Raw genomic sequence first — 18,741 nt, forward strand, 5'->3', positions numbered from 1 at the left:
TCAGTGGGACTAATTACCAGACCTTTGGGTACAGGATTGCAGCCCTGAAAAGGCTGCTAACGCAGACACTAACTACTTTCATTGGTGGGGAGATAAGGATCCTGTTTTCTCCTGTGATTGCTCTTATTTCAGATCAGAGGACTGTTCTTTTCCCAGGCTAGATGTGAATGAAGGAGTCAGTATTAAATCCCTTCTTTTCTTCGGTGCGAACTGTGCACCAGATGATGTAGGGATGTCCTATTTTTATCCTGCTTGCCAGTTGGAGAGTATTGTGTCACACCTCAGGCCATGCCAGTTATTCTCTCTTAACCCTCAGCTCCCCACATCCCCACCCCACTCATGAAATCTGAGAGTACCACTTCAGGCATTCCACCTCTGAAACCGGAGAATGCCACGTCGTGCATTCTACCTCTTGAGAGGTGAATCCTGACTGTTACTACATTTTTAAAATGCATTCCAAACCAGCGCAGATTTTCTGCAGGCAATGCTGAATTAAAGGGCATGGAGGCCCCATGCAGTGCCATTCCTCTAGATCCCATTGACATGGCACTCCTTGTGCTCTCTGAAATGCTTTTGATGGTGAAAGAAGACTCACTTGTTTGTACATGATGTGAGAGAGCACTTCATAAAAGTGGCACAGACGTGCCCTTGCTGCAGGGACTGGCAGATGGGATGCCACCTGCCAAAAGATGTTGAGAGCTTTCACCTCAGAAGCACACATTTTCCTTTCCCCCAAAGGCTGCTATCCCAGAGCAACTGAACAGGTTTAAATCTTGTGAGAGCCAAGGTTTAACTGTGTACTGATTCTAACTACGTGGGTTTTGGATAGTGACATCGTAAAAACAACACAAAAACAATTAGCCTGGGTGGGGTGTGATTCGGCACTTATCAGAACTTTAGACTTATATGATGCTTAAAGGTAGTACTGAAGGGTAAAGAAAATGCTATTCTGTCAGCCAGTAGACATTTGGAGTATACATTCCAATGAAAGGTATAGACCAGCAACTAACATACAGAAAGATAGGTGAAAAATAGGTGCTAGTCTTCTTGGAATCAGACATTTTTAGTTTGAAGCAGCCCTGGACGTCATCTTGTCCAACCCCTTGCTCAGTTTAGGAATCTTGCAGCTGTAGCAGCCCTGACAACATGCCACCCAGCCTCTGCTTAAGGAAAACCCACCACCTCCGAAGGCTGTCTGTAAGGTTTCCTTACAATATCCACATATTCTACTTCAGCCATCTGAGGCAACAGAGAAGAGGTCTGCTCCATCTTCTGTGTGGCAGCCCTTCAAATATTTGAAAACCACTACCAAGTCTCCCTTTAACTTTCCCTTCTACAAACTAAACATACTATTTCAATTGTTACTCATAGGGCTTGGTTTCCTATGAAGCAGCCTCAGAACATTGCATTTATACTGTATATATAGAGGCACATATGGGGAAACAGTTTCCATCTTCCATGACTCCTATACCTGAAATCTGTTTTTCTGGGGCAGCATCAAAACCAGCAGCCTAAGACATTCCCCTGCCAGTTCAAAAATTTAACCAGCAATCTCTTCCCAGTCCCCTGCCTTCCCCAAACTTAATATAGGGACATAGGAAGCTGCTTTATGCCGAATTGGGCCATTGTTCCACCTAGCTCTGCATTGTCTGCATTGACCGGCAGCTGCTTTCCAGGATTTCAAGCAGAAGTCTTTCTCAACCCTATCTGAAGATGCCAGGGATTGAACCTAGAAACTTCTGCATTTAAAGCCCTGCCACTGAGCTATGGCCCTTCCCCTTCAAGAGCCATAATCCCTGAGCCTCATTACAACAATGCATGGAAATTTCAATGCATGGCTACCAGTATTTTGAAAAATGCCACAGTTAGCTACATGTCTACTACTTTCTGGTCATGCAACAAAGAAACAGCAACACCGTTGCCAGCTGAGTGTAATTATTAAAGTAGTCCCAAACAGGGCACACTTGGAGGGCCCCCATTTATTTGGTACCCTACCCTGTTGCATGATTATTTTATTTGTTAATTCGCACCTGCTCTGTGATAAAATTTGCCAATTCCGTTGTGATGGTTTTCAGAGGAGATTTGCACGTTGGTCATTGCGGAGGTGTTTTCAGAAGATTCTGGGAGTTTTACGTGCACTGCAAGCAATAAATATGGGACAGTCTCCAGTACAGCTCGCTTAACTGTAAAGGGTAAGAGAAGACTGTAATAATCCCTTTGCAATAATCACAGACATATTGATATGTGGCCTGAGCTTCAGAGAATATAGAAAAGTGTCTGGGTTCGGCAAGGAAGCAGCCTTTCTCAAATACATTTCCTCCATTGTGAAAATATTTCAATCCAATCTGGTGACATATCCCAGTTGAACGTGCCTAAAGACACCAATTTCATTAAAAGTTTGTATTATAATAATGGGGGGGGGCTTATTTTTTTTTTGTTCAGGTGATTCATAATTATTGATTAGTATTGTGTGCTTGTGAAGGGGTGGCTAAACTGAAACAAATAAGTAAAATAAAATGTGACAAAATTTAAAAGGCATATTAAAATATTAGTCTTGATCCACAGATCTACATGTCAGTGGGGTTCTAATGTCTTTTATTTTACCAGGCATACGTTTAAAGTTCCTCTCATCCATGTTCCTACTAGTCAGGATTCATAAATTTGACTTCTATCACTCTGTTTTCACTGCTTTCTTGAGTATTTTTAATCAGGATTGTGCAGTTACACTGCAGGAAGAGCAGACCATTTTAACTGCTCCTTATCTGTCACCCATTTAAACAAGGCTTGTTTACACCAATTGCAAGAAAATCAAGTTTAGAGTATTTTAGGTCTCTCTGATTAATGTGTGTATGCTATCACTGTAATCAAGTTCAGCATACAGTATTTGGGTCACAGGCACCTCCAAAGCACACATCCCCAAACAAAAATCCTAAAATATTTTGTCTTGCTTTCAGTAATCTGATATGAGTGACAAAGCTTGCACACCACTCAAAATGCATTTTGCCCCTTCTGTGCACCCCTGTTGTCACTGATTTGTGTGATGAGTTACCAAGGCCATAACTGTAATGCTTGCTATTCCAGGACCTGAGGACCAGAATAATAATGCTGCTCTCCATACTATAAGTTCTATCAGTTTAGTTGCTGCTGAGCAGCAGCCTTCTGCACCTGCCCCTTCACTTCCGCGGGTGGATCAGCCTCCAAAGCCTAAACTGGAAGGAGTTCTTGTAAACCACAATGAACCTCGGTCAAGTTCCAAGATAGGCCTTCATGTGCACTTTAAGCTTCCGGAAGATGATCAAGGAAGTGAAGCTTCATCAGAGGGTGGAGGAGCGCCTACAAATCAAACCAGACCAAATTGCTTTCCGGATAAGATCAATGGACAGATATTTAAAAACCAGGAGCTAACCTCACCTTCTAAAGAGCCACCTCCTGTGTTGGCTAAACCAAAACTGTAAGTAAGAAGGCATTTTTAAAGCTTTAGCCGTGTCTGAAATGGAATTCCATTTTAATTGTTACTTATATTCTTATTTCAAGCAGAAATTACATTATGTATAATATGTATAGTATATTATGGCCTGATTCGCACATCACAATGGTTTTCTTAGGGGCCCTAATAAAGATTTCATTCATTTTTGTTTTTGTATGCAGGGATCCCACCCAGTTAAAACAGCTACACACCCAGGTTTTGCTTGAGCAACAGCAAACACAGCAACCATCCCCCCCACCTCCAAGAGAGTTGCCATTCAATACTGGCACACTGAACTCTTCTACTGCATCCAACCAGCAACAGCAGCAGCCTTCATCGACTACATACAAGCAAAACAAGGGTCCCTCGACACAGACATTCACCTACACCCGTCCTAAGCAGTTCCTGGCATCTCAGAACACCACCCCAGCTGTCAGCTCCCCTTCCAGCTCCCCCATGCCTTTGTTCAGCAACATACCACAAGGATCCCAGAGGACAACCAACAAGGAGAACTTCTTAGGATCCCCACCAGCCCAGACAAGGCCTCCAGGAGTGTTGGCAAACCAAACTGAGCAGCCTCTTACAAGTCCCAAAGAACCTGTGTTGCCACCACTGTTGCTTTCTGTATCTAGCATGAATCAGTTCCAGCCCCAAAATGTGCCTCCTACTCCTCTCTCCCCAACTGGTCGAATTCAGAACCCGGTAGCCTTCCTCAGCTCTGTTCTACCTTCTCTTCCTTCTACACCCCCAACGAATGCCATGGGTCTACCTAAAAGTGCGCCAACTCCGTAAGTGATGAGAATGTTACACATTCAAGTTGATACGAGGGAGCCATTGTGAAAGAACAGACAGGGATGGTTTGTCCATAGGAAACATCTGCCAAATAATAGGTTGTTTTGAGCACAGTTAACAAATTGGCCTCCATTGTTAGAACCTATGCATTGATGAGCTCTTGAAGAAGGATGAAAAGTGGTCCTTTGAAGGAAAGCTCTCCAGGAGTCTGTGTACAATATCACAGGCAAGGTTATTTTTGATATACTGTATTTAGAATATCCCAAATCAGAAAGTGTATGGTAGGGAAGAGGAGGATCTTTTTACCATGCATACTTATTCATTCTGTCAGACCACTATGTGCTTACTTGGGAGTTCTGAATTCCACTTAGCACTTTCTATTCTTTTGCCCGGGGGGCGGGGGGAGCACTATTGATACAGCACTGTATGAACCTGTTGGGACAGATCGTCTGGAGTTTAGTGTCACCAGTATGCCTTGTACCTTATTAGCTAAACATCCAGGTGCTGCCATTTCTGTCTTCCATTGTTTGGAAGCGATGATCAAATGAATGAGGTTGAACAGACTAAAACTTAATTCAGACAAAGTTGGAGCAGGTGTTAGTATGAAATCCTTGTGCCCTGGTGGGGTTAAATATTGATATTAATTAATAAAGGTTACAAACAGTGCTTTTTTGGGGGGGGACGCAGGGGGATGCATACCCCTAAACATTTTGTGAATCTAAGTTTGGCCTCATTGAGGGGCAATCTTTCAAAATGAGTAGAAAAATGAGAATGCCCCTAAACAATTTTTTAGGGGGGGGAAAGCACTGGTGGGAAGCAGGTTTCGTGGTCCCTAGAGCAGTTTTTTTATCAGCTTCAGCTATTGCACTGGCCATGCTGCTTCTTTGAAGACAGGGATCCCACCAAGCTGGTGTCGACCTTTGCAACCTCCAGACCTTATTATTGCAATGAGTTTCACTTGCATTTTGCTTCAATTTAACTCCATTTTTAGCTTTGGTTAATTTATTTTTAACAGAAGTTTGTGGCATCTCCAGGAGCTTTATACTTGAAAAGCTGGATATTGTAATAGTATCCATAATAGTTATCCAGTGGATCACAGCCATAGTCTATTTAGAACTTGCCATCCTCTTTCTTCATAATGATTGGGATCATTGACTAAGACCTTTGTTCCATACAGTGTGTGTGCACTAGCAAGGGCTATACCACTCAGCCCATGAAATAAATTGCAAATGCACTGATCAGCTGTTTGGTGTAGAGGGTGTGAATTGAAGTCCCCCTCATTGCATCATAAGTTACAGAGCTGGGTGTACTCAATCCACATATGGACCCTAGCTGGATCTGAACAGCTTCTTTTGGTTGGCAGTGGTTTTCTGTAGAAAAAAGAAAAGAAGCATGGGTTAATGAAATGCTAAAGCAGCATTTTAACAGAAGATTTGTTTTGTAGTGGAAGCCAGGGAACGGTGAAGAAAAATCTTAGGCCTTTGCCACTGCCAACAGAAGATTCAATTAGAGATCACAAAGCTGCTGTTGTCAAGGACCTGGAGAAAAGACTGCATTTACGGGATGATGCATTTCCACATGGCCCACAGGTAAGAGCACTGCTTACTGTTTAAACATGTGCTCTTCTTGGACCTTCAGCCCACACCTCACTTCACACACCCAACACACTAGGCTAGCAAAATATCACACTGCATGGCATTATGCCCGGGGATAGTGTGACATTTTACTGGCATTATAGGCACATAGACTGGCCTAATGTTTAGGATCAGAACATTAATCACTGTCAGCAGGGCTGCTGATGAGAACTCGTGTGTATATTCAGGTTCAGCATCAGTTTCTGGTATGGTGAGGCAAACGGCAGGGCCCTACAGGACCTGCTACAGCTGCTGGTGCTGCTGCTTTCTGGCATCCTTTTTTAAAGCCATTTTCTGGGTGGCAGTGCTCATCCCAGCACAGTGAAGAGAAGTACCAGGTGAGGCTGCATCCACCCCATCTTAATTTGAGAAAAATTCCTCTGGACTGCTATGCTAGAGTCCAGAGGCATTCTGGGGAAATGAAGTTGGCAGTGGCTGTTGCAGCTGCTCCACAAGGCACTTCTCTTCTCACCGCCAGTCTTAGCACTGCAGTGTCTGCTCATTGCTTCCTGTTAAACTTATTGGAGGGATGGCGGAGGTGGAGGAGAGATCTGTCAGGGAGGTGCTGTTTGATTTTTTTTTAAGGGTTCTAATCCTTAAGGAAATGGAGTTTGGCTTGAAATTGTGTGGACAATGTCTAGTGACTTCTCAGAAGGGGAGAAGACTGAGTGATCAGTGATGAGAGCTTCTGCTGCTTATATAGTTCTTTGATTCACTTCTCAGATCAGAGATGAGCTTTCTTGAGTGCTCATAGCATCTTTGCAAGTGACCAGAACACTGATCTCCTAGGATGCAGGAGACTTGTAAACTGGATTTGCTAATTCCCACTAGTTCTAATGAACTAACAAAGCTACTATAGAGATATCAAAATTTTCAAAAGTAGGGAGTCCATGGTTTGGCTTTTGAAAAACTGGGGGCTCCGCAGTACTTAGCCAATAGGGAACCATGGAACTAATGGATATCAGAAATGCAGTTTTTGTTATTTGTGACTTTCTTAAAAAAAAAGAAGAAGAAGAGTTTTGCCTCAAAGCGACTAAGAATTTAAATGTATTTGTAACCACATGGCAAATGTTTTATGATTCCTCTAGACATAAGTAGTACAAGAGAAGGGAAAGAAAAGAGGAAAGAGGGTGATGGAGAAGTGAACATTGTTTGATTCCTAAAAATCAGAGTTTTGGATGGGGTTTCCTCTCACCTAAGAAGAAACTTTGAAAAATATGATAGCCCTGTTTGAATTGGGAGCAGTTGCAGAATAAGTGACTGTGATTGCTCCATGGTGTAGGGGAAAGTACTGTTGCACACATTAAAATATATTCTATTTTTAACTGTTGTTTCACTTGACCCAGATTTGAGCCCTGTTGCTGAAAACAGATTCAAGGGCCAAGTGTGGTGACTTGGAGTCCAGTTAAACTCTGACCTTGTTCCTGTATATATAAATGTGAAGTAGCACATAGGAATGTACTAATGACAATGCAGGGGCAATTTTTTGTCTTCAGCGGGTTTGCGAGGAGCTCCCTATACAAACTTAGCTGTAGCTGCCATGCAGTGCATGTAAATCAGCTGTCCCCACCCTTGCCCAAATATTTATATTTACAAAAGGAAATCAGCCTGGAGGTAGACTGCCCACAGGCAATAACTTAGGTGATATGGTTTGTTGACAGCTCTGGGGACATAGTCACCTGCCAAACCACTTCTAGTAAGTCACAGGCACATGATGGGTCTTTGCAGATGAATCATAGATGCTAAAGTCTGTACTTGCTGAAGCGGTGAGATGAATTTCTTAGAAGGCTACTGTGAAATACCACCCAATCCTTTATGTTAACGGCATAATAACTCCTTTAGAAACAACAGTCACTTTGTGCTGATGAGAGCATGAGCTATTTATTTATATATGATGTGATTGAACAGTGAGCCAAGAACTTTGAGGCTGTAATCCTGTGCACACTTACCTGGGAGTAAGCCCCACTGAACACACTGATATTTACTCCTGAATTGATGTGCATTGGATTGTGTGATACGAAATATTAATTTTTAACCATCTTTAATTACCGTGGTAATAGATTGTGATTGCCATTTACTTCATTGTCGTTTCATCCAAAGCATTTTCATTCTTTCCATCTCTTCATCTTTCATTTCCCAATATTTTCAGCAATTGACCACTTGGGGTGGGGTCTAAAAGTACTTGCTCTAGGATATATTTTTTTGTGGCGGTGGTGAGGAGTGTACCTTAGACCAGGCCCCTATCCTTAACCTGGGAGAAGTGGAACATACTAACATGCCACATCTGACCCTTTTTGGACACCCCACAAGAAGTGTGAATGGCTGCACTTTTGAGGTGCTGGGCCCTTTGCAGATCTTGACATCACAGCAAAAGCCCAACTGCACCGCATTCTGGTGCCAACCCAAGGGACCAGTGTTGTTTGTGTGAGCAATCAAAAGTTTGTTCATTAGTTTGTTGTATTACAAGTATGTTTAAAGCACTTGATGTTTTAAAAATCAGGTTTTCTATATCCGTGATAGATCTGGGTTTAATTAATAGTTTTTATAAAAGCTGAATGTGGAGTGGCAGAGAGCAGAGTTCTAAAGCCCTTCAGAATCATCAGCTTAAATTATTGGGCTGACCTTTCCCAGAAGCTCTGCTGCTCTTTTTGCCAGCATCTGCTTGTGCTGCTCACACCGTGTTGTGTGTCCTGCCTCAATTCCCACCTGTCTTCCTGAGCTGAGGTAGGGGAAGCCGCATGAAAGAAGCAGGTGTAATATGTTAACGTTGCCCCTACGTGAATCTGCCCAGTAACATCTCAACAAGTCATTCCTCCTGCACATTTTGTGCTCCAGTGGCTTAGGTTTTAAAGATATAGTTTTAATGTTGTTTACTGTTTCTGATCAGTTGTACACTGCCTTGCTGGTTTACAGAAAGGCAGTATAGAAACATTAACAATAAATAAATAAATACCCATTACCCTGTTTCCTCACCCCTCTCTTTTCTTCTGCCCCACCCATAAAACCCCTGACTGCCCCTGCTCTGTGGCCTCCTTTAGTCCTTTGGCTTGAGCTGCGATAATGCCTCTTGCTTGGAAGCCCTCCTGCTCCCCCCTCCCCTCTGGTCTCCCAGAACCAGAAGAGTTGTGAAGAGGGCAGTGCAAAGACAGGAACTGTGACAAAGTCAGGCAGAACTGACACTTTCAACCCTTCAGTGTCAAGTTCAGGATACACACCTGCTTTCTGTGTCCACCAAAACATTTGACAGAAATGATTGCTAAGGAGCCTTCATCCTACTGAGCATGTGCACAGAAATCCTCCCTAGCAACTCAACAAAAGTATTTCTCTCCCCTCAGCAAACTCTCCTTGCTTTCCTGAAAGGAGAGAGTTCTCACTGAAAATAATGTAGCCGCAGTTTGCTAGTTGTTCCAGCAGCTCCATCTTCTGGCTTCAGTCCTAGTGTGCCTTTGGTTTCTGTGGTGAGGTCAGGCAGAGCTGAAAGCTGAGGCCCCATCAGAGAGAAGGATGTCCTCTGCTGGGTTGCTTGCAGTGGCAGACCTTGGCGTCTCAAATTTCTGTGGCGCCCTCTGTCATGCCAAAATCTGGTGTGTGTCCCCCTCCCCAACTCCCTCCTTCTGCTGGATGTCACAGTCGCAGCGCCCCAGAATCTCTATGCCTGGTGCAAATGAACTGGTCGAGATCCCCTGGATGTGCCTTTGTTGCTTGGATTGGATAGCATTCGCAGGGAAGTTTCCTTGTGTTTTGCCAGCCACACAATAGCTGCTGCAATAGAAGGGGCTCTGATTGCTACCAGATGACTTGTTTATTGAGCATTTATCCGAATTTGTTTGCAGAGAGGTTAGATGACAATGTGTTGAGTAATTGTTATCCCACAATTTCCAGTGCATCTTCCCATCATTTTTCCTACCGGGGTCTGCTCATTTTTTGTTACAGGGTCCTAGCATTCTGCCTGTTTTGAAACAGAAAGAAGGCCTCAGGCTGACTGTTTTTGTTCCACTGGTATCAGGAGTGAACAACTTCATTGGAGAGATTCTAGGTTTATTTGTTCAGTTTCCTGAAAATGTTGCAGAGCAGAGCGCTATAGTCTTCTTTAATGCTTTTATGCAAACAGAGTACAGAGTATACTCTGATTTATCTTCCAGTTGTATATGCCAAGAATTAATGTTCGTTTTCCCAATTAATTATAATATTTTAAAGAACACGAGAATGAACAAAACAAGAATATCCCAAGCTTTATTTATGTTTCTTATTGTTTAAATCCATGCTACCATGTAGTCCCCTTTAAGTAAATTCAAAATAGCTAAAAGAAAAGGACAAATTTTAACAAAAAGCAACATTTTATTGATTTTGAAAACATTATCTCCTTGTAAGTACAAAGGAGAATTAGCCCACAGGGCTGCTGCAGCCACCCTCAGCCATACAAAGCCCTCTGTTGTTACCAGAGAACACTTAAAGCAAAGATAGGGAACCTATAACTCACATATGTTGTTGAATTCCAGGTCCTGTCAGGCCCAGCCACCATGGCCATTGTTCAAGAATGAGAGGCTTATAATCCAACAACATCTGGAGAGCCACAGGTTCCCCCATCCTTGCTTTTAAGGTGTTTGTTTCAAACTTTACAAGAGGGTGGGGGGAGAAAGGAAGGTCTCTCAGTCGTCCCCACTACCTCCATGTAGTAAGAAGGAACTGAATTTTTTTTTTTACCTCAGAATTTGCAATTCAGCTCCTCATTTTAACCAGTGGGGACTTTTTGTTCACATCACTGGGAGTTAAACTGTCCCTTCCAGCTTGTAAAATACTCTGTGCTCTCTTAATTATTTGAAATGGTGTGTGCACTGCAGTACTGGGTGATTAATCAAACCCCACACTATGTGTCACTTCTGAAACTCCCTTCTGTTGCCTGTGCTAGGTTTTATTAAAATTATGCCCATATAAATCATCATAACATTTTCCTAATCCCATTACTTCCCTCTACCAGAGAGCAACCTATGATGAAAATCTGGCTCGCAAGCTTCAGGGACCAAGCAATGATACCCCAATCTTCAACTTTACAGCTCAGGATGTATCTAAGGTACAACCCTGCTAACCCTCCCATTTAGGCTCCATATGTAAATCTGATGACTAGAATTTGAAAATCTGAAATTCAGCCATTAACACAATTGGAAGTGGCAGGGAGTGTGTGTGTGTGTGTGTGTGTGTTTATTTCTTACAGAAAATACCTCCATGATCATTCTTGACAATTAGTTGACAGTAATTGACATTTTTTGACAATTATGAAGTTCCCAATTTGTTAAGAACAAGAAGGCTATACTTCAAGACAGATGTTCTGTAAACCCATACAGTAAAGAAGCTCTAAATACTAGAAGGACATTAGCTCTATGTGTTATTACTTAGTTAGTTAGCTAGATAATCCCATCCTATCCCAAAGTACTTCACAGAGATACTATTATTCCCAGTTTACAGGCTAAGAATGAGTGACTTGTCAATTCACATTTTTACAGTTTTAACATGGTACAAAAAGGGCTCATTTAATGATAAAATATACATAGTGAGCATATGTGCATATTAAATGCCCGGGTTTCTGTCTGCAATAGAGGCAAAAGCTATGATTAAGAGAGGTCTGGGCTCCTGTTTCTGTGCATATTGCAAGGAAACCCACACATTTAAACACATATGTTGCCTGTTGCACATCTAGTTTGCCCTTTAATTAGTTAATTTTATAAAATTTATGTACCGTACTACTTGATTGCAAAAAAACCTCAAAGCATTTTATAAAAAGGGAAAAATTCACAACCATACTTTTAAAACATACAAAAGTTAAAATATTAAGCCAGTTTAAAATTACCTCAAGTTAAATACGTCAAGTGTGAATACTACATCTGTTGACTGAGCTGAAATATATGATTTTGGGGGTCCAGCACTTCCCTGGTTCAGACTGACCTTAGTTTTAGCAATTTTGGAGGCTTAGATCACAAAGCAATAAGCAGATTGTTTGACCTTTTTTATCTACTACCATGGAATAAGTGCTTTCAGTTGGCAACTATTAGAAGCTCATGCCTTTCTATTTTGCAAAGGCATTCTGTAACAACCATCAGAAGCAAGTAACTGAGACAGGAATTTGCTCCATTTTGTATAGCAATTTGCTGAGGCATGCTTCATGAAAGAGAAAACTAAACAAGGTGAAATTCTAGAAGGATAGGCTTTGCATGCCAGCTGGTGAAAAGCCATGAAGCACAGCCAACCCAAAGGTGATCTGACGACCCCCATCTAGTGGTGGACTCATGGCTTCATGGCTCAGTCTTTCACTGTTGGATGAACTTAGGAAAACCATTCTCCTTAAGGACATGTTTTAAGGATCAAATTCAATGTGATGCAGAAGAACCATAATTAGGATGCCCCGCACACACTGAGAGAGAAAAAGAAAAGAAAGATTCCCCATAGCACTGGGGGAAGAGGGACTTAACCATCCCCACCACATAGCATTTTCCCAGTTAAAATTGTCCTGATGTTATCTGCCCTGCAGTGAAAGATTTATAGGAAGTTCGGTTTAAGAGTAGTCCATAGCCCTTCAAATTTCAAAAACTAACGTTTGATTCCATGCAAGGAGGAAAGATGGACATTAAAAAAATAACGCACACAAGAAAGCCCACTATCAACTTGTTTGTTCTCGTTGTCAGATTTAAGATAGATTGGGACAAAATTAAAACAACCAATATTGATTTATTTAAAAGGAGTACAATACTGAATACAAAAATACACCATAAAAACAATAAAACAGTATCCTAAAAACAGAGATACAATGTACAAACCAGTAAAATGGTATTATATAAACAATAATTCAGTAGTAAACAAGATCTAGTCAAATGAGTCATGGAAGTACCTGTCAACAATTATCTAAGTTATTTTTAGCTTGGGATACAAATTTGTATAACTAATTCAGTTACATAACATTGTGCATCCATGACCTGGAAGGCAGTTAAGTATACTGCTCTCAAGACTTTCCCGGGGAAGGGAGAAATTAAAGGGGAAATGTCTGGTTATTTCATAACACAATAACAGCACACGTAACATATGTTTAAACTCTTCATTAGCACATGGACAGGTATCATATGGTGGGTGCCTGCATGGTTTTCCCCGCTGGAAAAAAACATGTTTTGGAGTGGGAGAGGGGTGCTTTTATGCAGGAAAACGTCATGAGGGAAGGGGTCAAATCCCCTCCCCCAGTGCCACACTCCTGATCAAATTTGGGGACTACCTGCAACTTCTAATACTTTTCTTAAAAAAAGAGGAAAGAGTTGTGATTAAGATCTTCCACCTTTTGCCTAGTCCTAGTCAAGTGTTAAGCTGACGCTTAAGAAGCTTCAACCTGCCAGTCTCTGTGTGATGGAAGAGTAAGTGTGTCCTCTCTGCTATCTATGGACTTCCATTAATGTTTAGTGCTCCTGACAAAAGCCAACACATGCAGGAACTATTTTTGTGCAATCCTCCTATTTTTTGAAGGTGAAGAATCTCACAAATTGGGGCCTCAGGATAAACAAACCAAGTATAAGAGGAAATGTACATGGTGTGTCCTTTCATGAGGCTGCAGGCTTCTAAACCTTTGTAGTTTAGCCAGGTGACATCAGGAGCAAGACTCAGGATAACTCATGGTGCCTCCAAATGAAATGCTTATTGAGCATTTATCCTATTTTGCCTGAAGCTTACATGGATATTACACTATGTCTAGTCTTTCTTCGGTTTTTGTACTGATTTGCTTATGGGGTGTTTATATATTTTCTGTTAATCGCTTGCTCATTCTACACTTTTCAGTGCATTTTCCTGTCACTTTTCTATCTGCAAAATGTCTGGGGTGGTGGTGTTATAAGTAGATTTGTTGTGTTAGGGCAACAGAACGTTTTTAATCCACTTTAATTGCAAAAATCTAAATTTCTAGTACACACTTGAAGTCTCACACAAAATAGTGATAGTCTGAAGTCATTGTCAGTTCATTTTGGAGAGAGCAAGGGAAGGAAGCTGGAGTGGAATGGAGAAATCCAAAACCCATTTGATCTCACCCATGGTAAAATCAGAGGTTGAAGTAATGTCTCAATGCACAGGTTTCATTTGGAAACGTCCTACTGCTTGGTTCTGGAGATAGCCAGTCTCTGTGAAGATGGAGGAAACAACATTGAAGTATCTGCTGTGAACTGTGATTTCAGCAATATATTGGAGTACAAATTTTGTAACTAATTATGTCCCTCCACTGGGTTATATTGCAGGAATATAAAATTTCCAGCTTTGAGCAGAGGTTGATGAACGAAATAGAGTTTCGCCTTGAACGTACCCCAGTGGATGAATCAGATGATGAAGTTGAGCATGATGAGATCCCTACGGGCAAGTGCATTGCCCCAATCTTTGACAAGAGACTCAAGCATTTCCGTGTCTTGGAAGGGTACCCTGCTACCTTCACTTGCAAAATTGTTGGAATTCCTATACCTAAGGTAGGTGGTGCACAAAAATCCAACAGAAGGGAAGACCATGCTGGAGATGTGTTTTAAATGTATAGTGTATGTGAAGGCAAGTACAATGACTTGTGATCACCACGTAAATTGATTTGAATGTGGTGGTGAAGGGCTTCTTGGTGAACTGTTCAATCTGAAGTAGCCCATGAGAAGAAATGAATCATTCTCTATTCAGTTGGATTTGCTTTTTGGCAAGTATGTATAGGATTGTAGCTGTAGCAACTATCAGAGACAGATTTAGGGGAGCACAAACAGTTCAGCTGCACTGGGGGTAGAGCCTCGGGGGCACCGCAACAATGGTGTAGAATATAGTCTGGTTGAGTTCAGTGAGACTTACTCTCACAGGTAAGTGTGCAGCCTAAGTCTCCTTTCTTTACAATCATGACAGGTATATTGGTTTAAGGATGGCAAGCAGATTTCAAAGAAAGATGGACATTTCAAGATGATCAGGGAGGGTGATGGGACATGCTCATTGCATATTGAAGAGACCAGGAACGATGATGATGGGAACTATACATTCATGGCTGCAAATCCACAGGTAAGGGTTTACTTCCCTTTAAAAATGTATTGCACCCCTTCCCCCAAGCTTTAGACTTGTGTACAAAGCTGCATAGCTTTGGAAAGTCCAATTGACTAGTACCACTGTTATATCATAACCGTACATTGGTCTTAAACACCACAACAACAGCAGTGAGGAAGGAGACAATTTAATGAATCGTGTTACTTCTCTCCTATATCGTTCTGACAGGGGAGAATCAGCTGTTCTGGTCACTTACTGGTTCAAACTCCTCCAATGCGTGGTAGATTAACAACAGCAATCCAGTCACACAGGTAAAAACAACCAACAACACCTGATCCTTGGTGTGTAGATATATTGTGAGGTAAGCATGAGTGAACTGGGCAAACTGAAGCTATGGTGGGTTCACCAGCAGTGAACAGAGGGAGATGCCCAAAGATTAAGCTTGGCTGGAAGTTCATCTTTTTCTAAGATGGCAGCCCTGCCTCCCAAGCTCATCCCATGTTTACAGGTTTTTGCATTGCAGGGGAAGATCCCGTATACCAGAAGGAGATAAGGAACCTGTCCAGGAGCGATTTTTCCGGCCTTATTTTCTGCAGGCACCTGGGGACATGGTAGCTCACGAAGGACGGCTTTGTAGACTGGATTGCAAGGTTGGCTGGCTTTTTTTGTTTGCCCTGTTGCGTTAGCATTTGATCATCTCTTCAGAGAAAATCAGTGCAGGCTGGGTTCAGGCTGATCACCACAAAAAAACGACAACAACAAAACTCCATAACTATCAGTATGTAACTTTAAAACATTTGGCTTTTGTGGAAACTTTCAACCCAGAGAAAATCACAAGCCTGGAGGAGAGCAGAGGTACTTAAAGCCACCAACTCTCTTCTTGCCCCTGTCACAGCCATACAACCCAAATGTGTAACTGAAAGTAGAAATGAACAAAATGCACTCTTCGAACGAATAAAAGGCAACATAAGCAAATGGATCATAAAATATATATTTTTGACGTGGTCTCCTGCTCAGTTCAGGCATAACAGAATTTGTTGCCTTCTGTTCCTCTTTAACATTGTACTTCAGCGGGGGTAGGGGCCCTCTTCTGGCCCTGCACCACGTCCTGCCTTAAAGCTTGTAACTTACAAAGATGGCATGAATTTCCCCACAGTTTCCTCTTGAGAATCTTTGGAGCACCAAGGAGCAAAACAGAAATGGAACACAAAGTGATGGATGTTTTAATCTCACTCTGGACCTAATCTGTTTTACTTAAAGGCATGGATGGGGAAATTTAACAACAACAACAACAACAACAATAATAATAATGTCACTGTTGGTTTTTGTTTGCTTCCTTTTTCGTTTGTCTATTAGGTGAGTGGGTTACCACCTCCTGACCTGATGTGGCTTCTGAATGGCAAGCCAGTTTTACCAGACACCACTCATAAGATGCTGGTCAGAGAGACAGGAGTGCACTCTCTGCTTATTGATCCGCTTACACAAAACGATGCTGGAATTTACACTTGCATTGCCACTAACAAAACAGGACAAAATTCATTCAGCCTGGAGCTTAGTGTTGTAGGTAAGGCTGTTTTTTGATGTTTAATGCAGAGGCTACATCATGCATTGCAGTGTCATGGTTCCGTTGGCCAAAAGAGAGGCAAATGAAAATCCTCATTATTTGAATTTATTGTGTCTCTTGATACTAAGGGAACTTGCCCCATTTCATACCTGAAGGATGGAACCAACCTTTGTCATGCAGAATATTGCTGGAATTACATGAGAGTAAGAAGCACCTTGCTAGGGCACTTGCACAAGGAGACCTATTTTAAAAGGCCTTCCCCCATCAGTGGACCTTTAAGGAGAAGGCAGCCAAATCCCCTTCCGTTCAAGCTCCTATGCCATGGCCGTTCTTACTGGACCCTGACATCACACAAATCCAGGATTATGATGTGGCACTACAGGTCCTCCTATAGGGGGGTTGTGTGACAACAGCATTATATTTATTTGTATATTGGAAGAAAGGCAGAATGCATGTTTGTTTTTTGAAAAGCAAATCAGTCAACAGTGGACTACCAGAAGTGATTCCTTTCCTCCAGAGGAAGCGCCTTTTTTTGGAGGAAGGGAACTTTAATATGTAAGTGATATGATAATATGTATAGTGATATGAACATGGCAGGAGGAAAACAGGGCTGAAAATGATCAAGCTTCTATCTGCCAATTCCAGCAATTTCCATTAAGTAAATTGTGTCTTTGTTGTAGGAAGGTTTGTACTCATGCCCTCTCACTGCCAACAGACATACACAAACAGATACATACACATATTTTGGGGTCTTCCAGAAACTATACTGTTGTGAATTGTATTGTTTCCGATGGTGGGCTGCAATTTGCCAAATAAGCCTGGAGAATCACATGAGTAATTTTGTAGCGTTATACATTTTGTTTGCAGGTCTGAATGTTAACATTAAATTAAACTGTGGTCCAGTGGGGCTGAGGGCAGGGTGAGGGGTGAGAGAGAAACCAGATAGGAGAATCACACAAGCCTTTGGTTCCATCTTTTCCAGAAAAAGAAGTTAAGAAAGCTCCAGTGATTCTTGAGAAATTACAGAACTGTGGAGTACCAGAAGGACATCCAGTCCGGCTAGAATGCAGAGTGATTGGAATGCCACCCCCAGTCTTTTATTGGAAGAAAGACAATGACACCATTCCTCCCCATAGAGAGAGGATGAGGTAGCTTTAAATATTTTAAAAATGGGATAATACCTGACATTCTACAAGTGGGGAGGCATTTCCTTGCCCAGGAAAGTTAATATTATCCTGCATAAGGCCTAAGAAACAGCAAGGACTAAGTTCCAAACATGAAGTCCATATTACCCATGAGGTCTATTTTATCCACTATAAGGGCTGGAGCATGTATGGCTCTGTTTTTACAGGTTTTGTGTAAGAAGACTGCCCTATTAAAGAGAGGGATCCTGCAGCAGAAGTCTTTATGCCTGTAAATTGCTGCGTAAGCATGCACTGAACAACCACAATTGGCCATGGCTGCATGTACTTTGTATGTATTATGTATGTTTGCAAGTAAACAAGCATATAAACACAGAAAATGTTTGTAAGAAAAGTTATCGTTCCATACAAGAGGAGCAATGCAACATGTCATTTCCAGGACACCTAGTCTAGTCTAAGAATTTAGGTGCACTGGGAAAATTTTCTTTCTCGTGGTTACTACTGTTGTACCTGGGAGAGAGGGACAGATGTGAACATTGAAAGGAAATTGCTCAGTACTGCCTGGCAGCATCTATCTAGGGTTTCAGACAGAAGACTTTCCCAACCTTACCTGGAGATGCAGGGGACTAAGCCAGGCCTTACCCAAAATATTTGTGTAGTTTCCTTTCCTTGTATGGTTATAACAGCCCCAGTTATATCAGCAAATAACACAAGAACCCTTGGTATTTTTGTTTCCAGTATGCATCAAGATGCTACAGGGTATGTTTGCCTTCTGATTCAGCCCGCTAAGAAAGTGGATGCTGGCTGGTACACTTTGTCTGCAAAAAACGAGGCTGGTATCGTCTCTTGCACTGCTAGACTTGACATATACGGTAAGTGGGTGTAGTTTAAGTATGGGGTGCAGAACCTTTGGCCATCTGGGTGTTGTGGGACTCAACTCCCATCAGGCCCAGCCAGCAGGGTCAATGCTTAGGGATGATGGGAGCTTGTAGCCCACCAATATCAGGATGGGGGCTCAACTTCCTCAGCCCTGATTTCAGTAATAAAATAATTGAACTGATGTACTTCACCAATACCAATTCCATGGTGGTAGCTTGTAGCCTTTTCTCATCTTATTCCTCT

At 42.0% G+C, this 18,741-nt stretch overlaps 1 protein-coding gene across 6 annotated transcripts in view; it reads left to right on the forward strand.

Moving 5' to 3' along the window:
- Nucleotides 1-18,741, forward strand: part of MYPN (myopalladin) — a 65,724-nt gene that overhangs the window by 40,875 nt on the left and 6,108 nt on the right. For 5 of the 6 annotated variants that reach the window (XM_079977342.1, XM_079977343.1, XM_079977345.1 and 2 more), the window contains 12 exons: nt 2,076-2,192; nt 3,082-3,451; nt 3,649-4,254; nt 5,703-5,847; nt 10,871-10,963; nt 14,151-14,372; nt 14,782-14,931; nt 15,142-15,224; nt 15,437-15,563; nt 16,270-16,477; nt 17,460-17,625; nt 18,358-18,491. In XM_079977342.1, coding sequence (XP_079833468.1) covers nt 2,076-2,192; nt 3,082-3,451; nt 3,649-4,254; nt 5,703-5,847; nt 10,871-10,963; nt 14,151-14,372; nt 14,782-14,931; nt 15,142-15,224; nt 15,437-15,563; nt 16,270-16,477; nt 17,460-17,625; nt 18,358-18,491 — 2,421 coding nt within the window. The remainder of the gene's footprint in view (nt 1-2,075; nt 2,193-3,081; nt 3,452-3,648; nt 4,255-5,702; nt 5,848-10,870; nt 10,964-14,150; nt 14,373-14,781; nt 14,932-15,141; nt 15,225-15,436; nt 15,564-16,269; nt 16,478-17,459; nt 17,626-18,357; nt 18,492-18,741) is intronic. The other variant, XM_079977341.1, reaches the window with a different exon arrangement.

Source organism: Podarcis cretensis (genome assembly GCF_951804945.1).
Source record: "Podarcis cretensis genome assembly, chromosome: 5".
NCBI lineage: Eukaryota > Metazoa > Chordata > Lepidosauria > Squamata > Lacertidae > Podarcis > Podarcis cretensis.